Genomic DNA, 9,033 nt, shown 5'->3' on the forward strand with positions numbered 1-9,033 from the left:
CTATAGCCACGTATTCCACGTGCTTATATAGCCCCCACCTCCGGGCAGACGAGTGCGGGGATATTGGAATCAATGACCGTAATGGACATTTTTCTTTCAAAAGTTCTGCGCATGCGCACGCTGCTTTCCACTAGCAAGCGATTCCTCCAAGTTCTTTGGCAGAGATGATGGTGTAAAATACATACCGGGTGTTTTTGCGAAGACTTTCAAAAATCCTAAAAATTAGGGCGTCTAAAAAAAAAAGAAAAAAGAAGCTGTCTTCGCGAACACACTACCAGCCACGACGGACGTTAGAAATTGCCAAAAACCTACTAATTAGCCAGTTAATTAAAAACTGTGAATTAACTCTTTAATTAGCAGAAAGAGACATATGGTTCCAATTAGAAAGTTGATGAGCGTTATCAAAAACCACTAAATCAGTCATTTTCAGAAAGACTTTGAGCGCGTGAGAAGAGTGGTAGCGCACTAAAGTTACTACTCGTGGAGCAGGTACAAGGCTGGGGCTTCAGCAATAAACAAGACTCAAACTACTATCAATCTATCTGCGTAAAAATGAGTTCAACTGTACGTAAGGTAGCAGTAGCAGAAGACTACCAAACCTCAACCCGTCTTTCGATTTAATACGTGTTCCATTTCACTTTTTGGGGAAGTGCTCGTGTGACCGGGAGGAGGGCGGGGGGGGGGGGGGGGGGGGGGGAGGGGGAGCCGCGAGCCGCACTTTACCACGCGAAGAGCCGCATGCGGCTCGCGAGCCGCAGCTTGGCCACCCCTGGTCTATGCTAAGATACCTTTCTGTAGAAGTTTACCCAAACTAATTTTTACTATTACAGACATTTATTTAGGTATAGCTGTTATGAAGACAAATCGAAATACCCTGGTTCTTAATTCTCGCAGACCTCGGCCAAAATGGCGGCCGGAGTAAGCGAGTTCCTCTTCACTTTCTCTCTGAACCTGTACAAGCAGCTACACGCCGATCACGGAGCCAGAGGAAACATCCTCTGCTCGCCGTTCGGAGTGGCGGCCGTGTTATCCATGACCCTGGCCGGGGCCCGGAACAACACGGAAAAGCAGATCCTCAACGTGCTTCAGGCAAACAACGGAAGCGACAGGACAGTCCACGAACAGTTCGAAGCTATCCTCGATCGCCTGGAGACCCTAGCTCCGGATGTGTCCCTCTTCATCGCCAACCGCATCTACGCCTCGCACGAGTTCGCGCCGCTGCCAGGGTACGCGAGTCTTCTGCAGAAGCACTACCACAGCTCCCTGGAGACCGTCGACTTCCAGAAGAATCCGGATGGCGTTCGGCGCAAGATGAACTCTTGGGTCGAGGTGAAGACCGGGTCCAGAATAAAGGACTTCTTCCCGCCTGGTACACCGAGCCCTGGGACACGCTTGGTGGCCCTTAATGCTGTCTTCTTCAAGGGCCTGTGGGAGTCGCAGTTCAGCGCCGAGTTCACGTCCAGGGAAGAGTTCCACGGGACCGACGGGACCGCTAAGATGGTGGACATGATGAGTCAGCGAGGGAAGTTCAGGATGGCCCACAGCAGGGAGCTCGGAGCAACCGCCCTCGAGATTCTTTACAAAGGTGCGAGGGTGTTCATGGTCGTTCTGTTGCCGGACGCGAGGGACGGTCTTCCGGCGTTCGAGAGAAAGGTGACGCCGTCGAAGCTGTCCACTTTGCTCGATGGCATGACGGAAGTCACCAAGGTATGCTAATTTTGACGGATTGATTGAAGATCGAGGTTCCACTAATCATAGTAATTGACCCTTCGCGCATTCGAAAGAAGAGGCTAGCTGAGAAGAAAAACTCAAACAATAGAAAGAAGGAAAAAAATTAAAAAGAAACATTTCTTTCAAATTAATTATCTTAGGCTCTCTAGAAGGATTAGCGTGCCTTCATGCGTGCGTATATTCCTGAAAGCAATACTTCATTGTAGCTTCACATTCGGACAACGATCGGTTCTTACGCGAAAGCAGCATCGCAGATGACAGTGAGCCGAGCAAAACAGGAAGCGGGTGGCTTCTTATTCCCAATACATCTCGCTCCGCGAAAATCTAAATGACCTCGGCAAGGGTACGTTTTGAGTAGTTGCAATGACTGGATGCGCTGCAGCTTCAGGGTTTTATTCATTTTCAAAATACTGCCAATCCCTATTGGGGGATTATAGCAAGTATGGTATAAATAAAAACAACACGCAAAATTTTTGAGGCGCGCGAAAAACAACAATTTTTAGAAATCGTCACTTTCTTTCATATTGAAACAAAACGGAACATGACAGTGTATGCTGGAGACCCACGACGATAGTGGCTGCCGCCATCTATCGTCGTGGGCATTAGAGGGATACTACAACGAAATTTCGGCGCTCATTTTTTTGCCTATATGTGTTCAAAAAAGCAGCATCACATCGAACATACCAATATCTTGTTAAAAAAGTCACGAAAAGGAATTTTAAAACGAATTAAACGATTAGCAAAGAGCACCTGGTGGATGTCGCTAACGCCTCGCTTGTAATGCCCGTCTAGGAGCCTTGACAGCTAGTGACGGAGGTTGTCTCGTCTCCGGCCACGACGAGAGAAGAGGGGCAAGAGGAACTCCCCTCGTCCCTAGAATGCCTTTTGTGTGTCGCAGAAGTCGCTATTGTCCCCCTACAAGATTACAGAAGATTAACCCGTCACTCAAAATCCGTACAAAAGCAGCCGCTTCGGTGGCTGGAACGACTAGGCCATCCTCTCAACGTCAGCCTCGCCGTAGCTTTGCTCGTCTTGAGACGAACTACGTCACGATTGCGTTGGATGTCACGTGGTCTCCGCTGGGCCTTCTCCGAGCGCTTGCCAGAGTGGGCCGTTTATAACGAAAAATACAGCAACCAGGCTCAAAATACAAACGTGCGATTGTCATTTACGGATATTGTCGATCATATTCAACCTATTTTTGAACACGACGGGAATATTTCAAATTTCGCTGAAGTATCCCTTTAAAGATCTTAAGTATGGTCCCGCGTTAGTACTGCAGACTTAAACTAATTGAAGATAAATTAACATAATAAAAAATATCATTTTGCCCCTAGAATAGTTAATTTATATATAAAAAAATAATCCTGGTCAAACCCAGCCAAGGTGGTGGGCCAAAAAATCAGCGGTTGTCATTTAAACTATACTTCTGGTCCTTCGAATTATTTTTCTATTACGGTTTCTTGATCTTGATTGTTGCTTCTTCCTTCTTTTGTTTTTGGTGGCGTAGAAGCAGTTCCAGGGAACATTAAAAAAATGGAGAAACTATAGTTACCCTTTTTTTTATTGATCGCGGTACTTTTATTCTTTAGGTAATTCTTATATTTTTTTTTCTTTTTTGTTTGCTATTCCTACCATTATTACCTCCCCTCCCCTCCCTTCCTCTCCCTCCCTCCTCTCTTCCTTCCTTCCTCCTCCTCCTCCTCCATAAGTGTATGATGAAATGGATCCCAGACAGCCGTGTCTGCTGTCTCGGCGAATCCAGTATCTCGGTGCGGCGGCGGCAGCCCTTTTTCTCGGCACTATGCAACTGAGGAGACAGTGCGACGCGCATGCGATTTTCGGACGCGAGATGCGCACGCCGTTAGGGGAGGATTTGGCGCCCTAGGCGCGCTGTCTGATGCGCATGCGCAAAGTGGAACGTTCTCTTTCAAGTGTTTGTCAGTGGGGTGAAGCTCTCGGCTACTTCCGTCCCGCCGCGTATACTTATGACGTTTGTCCGGTCCGGCGAACTGCTTCCGATTGCCGCGCTCCCAGCGGCTGTTGGCACTTGTTATTTCATTTTAATTAAATATGATTCATATATTTTATGAAGCGAAATAAAGTTGAAGTTGTTTTGAAGGTGTGAATGGGTTTAAAGCTTGTTATCGTAACTTTCTCTTTCACTCTTTCAACGTGTTTTGGGCGCGCTTTTTCTCGCTCCGAACCCGCGCCTCGCGCCTCGAGATGCGCTGGCCGCTGGCGCCGGGAAGTCGGTGGACCGTTAGAACGCGCGAGGGACGCGAGCCGGTGAGCTGTTTCGCTTCTGGGAGTGCGTCGCGGCGCGAGATTCGTCCCGCGTTCGTGCGCGCGCGGCTGTCTTTTCTTTTTCGTGGGAACTTGTTGTTGGTGTAATGTGGTCAAGCATGGATTTTCGTCATCAACACACCACCTGATGTGCCAAGTGGGGAAACAATGACTGCCGAAAGCCGGAATATCAATGGTTTCGAGTTCGAATGGACGTGCGGTACGCTCTTTTGGTCTTCTCTTGCTTAAGTTTCTGATTAGATGTTTGCAACAAAACCTAACTGTCGCAGTGGTAGTGAGTATTGTTTGATTTTGGCAATAGCTACGATGGTTTCCAATCACAAAAGCAAATCCTATCATTGTTCAGGATTGCTCTTCACTCGCCGCGAGAAATATGTCATTGTCAAATTACTGGAGACTTCTGTGTAGACTTTTACATATAAAGATCGAGCACATATGCTCACTTTAAAAGATGGCAAACTTTTTGCTGTGAGCTGTTTATTTGGCACTGTTGTCAGCGATTCACGCGTCTGTTCGCGAGGAGTGAAAATATGAGCCTAAATATTTTTCGATTAACTGAGGATGAGCGATAGAGCGATCCGCTCTGGTTTTCCGTTTCGTTTAGCAGTGACTCACTCCTAAATTTAAGTGATAATATTAAAAACGAATGGGCAGGTTCTCGATGAAGACTCAATACCAAAGAGCTGAGCTGTTTTTCTTGGTACTCATTGCTTAGTTTCCTTTAGCTGCAATTAAGACACCGTCGTCGGTCTTTACTTATATGCTTACTTATATAATCAAATTTGCAAGGACACATATCATCACCTTCGTCGCACGTAACCTTAAAGTTTTATCTTGTTTTGTTGTTCATTTCTTTGTTTCTCGTGTGCAAAACAGTGAGAAATTTCGTCTGTATTTTCTACTGTCTGTTGAATAAAAATGAACGCAAAAGGACAAGCATTGCATATTTTTTGTGTATGTGTCACTTTCGTTGCTTTGCTAGGTTTCTGCTGCTTTGCTGCTGGTCTCGCTTTTCAGTGCTGGCTTGTGTGCGTTTCAACGAACATTAACCAGCATTGAAATGCGAAAACCAGCCGCAAAGCAGCAGAAGCCTAGCAAAACAACGCGCATCCCGGGCAAAAAAAAAAAAAAAAAAAGCTACAATATATATATTTTTAACTCTAGGTGGCGCAAGCTACCGCCCATCCATCCAAACACAATGGCGCTGCCGTGCAGTTTCGGTTTTGGTTTCGCTGTGCCGCCATGTTGAATTTAGTACAGCCACCAGATACCAGGGGATTCAAATGGCGCTGCGGCCTCCCAGGGTTTTCCAATTTGCGTTCCATGGGCGGTATAGGAAGTTGCACTCCTCTGTGTTTGTCTCCACTGCGATGCAACCGATCGCTGCCGTTCCTCAGGTGCGGCTCAGGCTCCCCAAATTTAAGCTGAGCCAAACGGTGGACCTCAGGTCCGCGCTCACGTCGATGGGGGCCGCCGATCTGTTCACGGAAGACGCCGACCTGTCCGGAGTGAGCGCCTCTGAAGGCCTCACGCTGTCCAGTGCCGTCCACAAGGCCGTCCTGGAGGTCAACGAAGAAGGCACCGAAGCCGCGGCAGCTTCGGGGGTCGTGATGACTCGGCGTGCCATCGAAGGCATCGACTTCACCGTAGACCATCCATTCTTCTTTGTGCTGCGGACTCGAGACCCGGACGTGGTCCTCTTCGCGGGCAGCGTTCGCGAGTTGTGACCATCGCTTCAGAGCCAGATGGGCATGCGCGACGTGACGCACGTTCGTCGCCTGCACGGCAAACGTGGCGGTCGGGTATGACGTTTTTAGCCGCCCGAAAAAGACCGGAAGCGACATAAAACGTCATATCCGGCCGGCATGTTTACCATGTACGCGAGGTGGATCTCGTCTTGCATGCGCATCTGCTTGGACAGCCTCAGTGCCCGCAGCGAAAGGACTACAGGACAAGCCCCTTTCGCAATGCCCTCCACTCTTTTTTTCGCATTAGCAGAGCGATCGCTGGAGAGGAGATAATTTCCTTCTCTCGAACGTAAGTGGAGGTGTTGATCTCCTCTACTCCGTAACTATCTAGAACGTGTTGGTGGTGCAAGGGAGTTTCTTTATGGCTGCATGCTGGCCTTTACACGTACCAGACATTGCAACGAGAATAGTGTAAGAACATTCAATTTTCTTTTCTTTTTTTTCTTAAAAAAAGGTCCATTGCGGTAGCCATTTTTGAAACGTGCTGATTGATGAGACACAACATGAACGTCTGCGAATTATTTAAGGTGTGGAATCGAATATTCCCAAAACAATGTTACAATAGAACCATTTTTATTACAAAATTTACTGTCTTGTTTAAGCCCTGAATATTGCAATAAAACTTAAAAGAAAAACAATCTTTGATCAATGCATACAATCAGATCTATATGCAGATAAAAAAAAGTATCAGCATGTGGGTGATAAATATGCATGCTTTTCAACTGTAGCGAAACTCGAAAAATGTTCACCTAAAAAAACAAAAAAAATGAAAGCCGTTTTTAACTCTCTGTAACGCCGAATTACAGCGCAACTCTTGAGGAGGAGGATGGAAGGGTACTGAGGGGAGGGTACACCCCTACTCACCTCGTCATCCTGCCTCCTAGTCCGCCAAGGGGGCCACGTGCCACGTGGCCCCCGTGAGGTCACGTGACCCCCCCCCCCCCCCCGAGGTCACGTGGCCCCCTGAGGTTACGTGACCTCACGGACGGTTACGCCGACGGCAACGGCGACGCCACTCAAGCCGGAATCGGGCGCCTAGGAGCTGCGCTCTAAAACTAAACGCATAGTGCTACCCACCTACACCCAGTCAATGTTGTTTAGAAACCACAAATCTAGAATTGAAAAAGAAAAAAAAAATAAAGCATGCGATTACTGGTAATATCAAGCTTATGTCAGGTTCCTTTAATGGGTCTAAGTCGAGCCCGGTTATAAAACACTCGGGTATTTCGAATTATTGTTTATATCAAAAAGTCTAAACATCCCCTTGAAAATCACAAGCGGCTGGCAGACCGCCAAGCCAGCATACACAAGGTACGCAGCGAAACAGCAGTTGTAAGAGAAAAAAAACAACAATAAACCACAAAAAGAAAAAAAAAGTGGGGGATGGCAAAAACAAGGGGAAGGGCATGCGGACGTGCGTAGGGAGAGCAGGGGGTGCCCGCTGTTGGAACGATAGTCTGCACCCTTTCCCCGAACATTGCTGATGCTGCGCGACTCCCTAGCCCCAAAATAAAATAAGCAAACAAAAAGTCTTCGGCAAGTCAGTGTGTCGACAACAACGGTGTGCAATCACACTTTGAACATTTTATCTTTGTTTACCTTTTCCTTTTGCCGTTACTGCTTTGCCCGTTTGTCGCGACCTTCGGTATTAGCAGAGGCGCCAAGAAATCTCAACTAGAGCTTAATTTAACATTTTCGTATATCAAATCATTGATATATCAAACTATTTTACGATTTTCTTTGAATTCAATATATCCGGGTTTAACATCACATAAGCAAATGACGTTTTAGCAAACAGCGATCATTTGAGCGAACCAACTTTTTAGCGAATTACTGAGGCACGCGTTCCTGCTGTAAACAAACCGCATGAACCCAATGTTGGATTCGTGCCGTTCGTTTATTTTGGGGTAACGAAAAAGGGGGAGCCAGGAGAGGTGCTGAGTCATGCAGAGTACAATGGACAGTACTAGGTTTAGGCTATGTGGCACAAGCTATACCGCCCAACACAAGGGATATAACCAATACCATCCAGGGTTCCTTCCCAGGTATAGGGTCTATTTAATGACATAATTTCGTCCATTTATTTGTTGTTATGAGATGCCTCGTGGAAACCAAAGGCAAACATTCCAAGGATTCACACGACATCCTGAAATGTGTAGTGCACAGAGGCTTGTAAGTCTCTTCAAGCTGACATCAGACAACAAAATAGTAGATAAATGTCGTCAAAATATCCCCGTCGCGAGTTGTTTTCCTCGCGCTGTTAAGAGAGGAAAAAAAAAAGAGTCCACAACGTGTCATCATCTTGTAGCTTTAACAAACTTCTTTTAATTAACACTTATGTTACAGACTATTCTGTTCCCCGTCGGAAATCAAGAACACATACGCAGTCAAAGGCAGTTTACAAACATGTTCTCATAATTACATATACTTCCTTTTCCGCTAAGGCCTGGAAACTATGGTTTAGGTATATATATATTTATATATATATCTTTTTGTATGTATACTTATTTATATATGTGACTATAAGGTCGCCAGACTCTGAGAAAACAAGGTGAAGGATGCCACCTAATTTGTAAAGACACGCTGACTCATTGTGCAGGCCTAGAACGGATCTCCCTCCGCAACAGTAACGACAGCTCAAGTGTCAACACCCTCTAAACGTAACAGCTTGCTCTCTTCTCAACGTGCTTCAGGCCGCTCGCTATCTTCAAAGCATGGCACCAGAGGATTGACATAAGGGTCACGTTCGTATTGCATTTTTTCTCGGTCAACAGTAGACCAGGACTAGACGTGGCCCGGCCCTCAAACACAGCGCAAAAAACATGGCATAAAAATGTGCTGTTCTCAAAGCACCGGCGGTGACACAGCCTAAAGAAGAATCAACTTTCCCAAAAAAAGGCATCAACGTAAAAAAAACAAAAAAACAGTCAATTTGCAAGTAGCAGTGACTAGATCAAAGAAAGACACTCGGATTATTTTGGTGGAAAAACAAACACCTTTCTCCGATTCTACGTAAAACGTGAAATCTGACCTTCCCCATGAACTGAAAAATGCAATGACAATGCAGTATGCACTTTAAAAAAAAGTACAGACAAGTCAAGAACAGAAACGCATTCTTGTCAGCACGTTGCACAAACGCAACAAGAGTCACTAAAGATAGACAATGCACTCTTAACAAACAGCTCGACCTGGAAACCATGGTCGAAAACCGGCAAAAATTAGCCCGCACACATCCTATAAAATGGAA

General features: G+C 46.2%; 1 protein-coding gene across 1 annotated transcript; it reads left to right on the top strand.

Annotated features, from left to right (window-relative positions):
• The first annotated feature begins 906 nt into the window (after positions 1-906).
• Positions 907-5,771, top strand: LOC8035086 (serpin B4-like). The gene is made up of 2 exons (XM_040211894.3): positions 907-1,707; positions 5,379-5,771. The coding sequence occupies exons 1-2, from the start codon at positions 907-909 to the stop codon at positions 5,763-5,765; spliced, it is 1,188 nt and encodes a 395-aa protein (XP_040067828.2). The 3' UTR covers positions 5,766-5,771.
• The last annotated feature ends 3,262 nt before the right edge of the window (positions 5,772-9,033 follow it).

Source organism: Ixodes scapularis, unplaced genomic scaffold (genome assembly GCF_016920785.2).
Source record: "Ixodes scapularis isolate PalLabHiFi unplaced genomic scaffold, ASM1692078v2 PGA_scaffold10__122_contigs__length_95168666, whole genome shotgun sequence".
Lineage (NCBI taxonomy): Eukaryota > Metazoa > Arthropoda > Arachnida > Ixodida > Ixodidae > Ixodes > Ixodes scapularis.

Coding starts and splice junctions, on each gene's coding strand:
- LOC8035086 (XM_040211894.3), top strand. CDS start 907: ATGGCGGCCGGAGTAAGCGAGTTCCTCTTCACTTTCTCTCTGAACCTG. Junction 1,708..5,378: donor GCATGACGGAAGTCACCAAG/GTATGCTAATTT, acceptor CGGTATAGGAAG/TTGCACTCCTCTGTGTTTGT.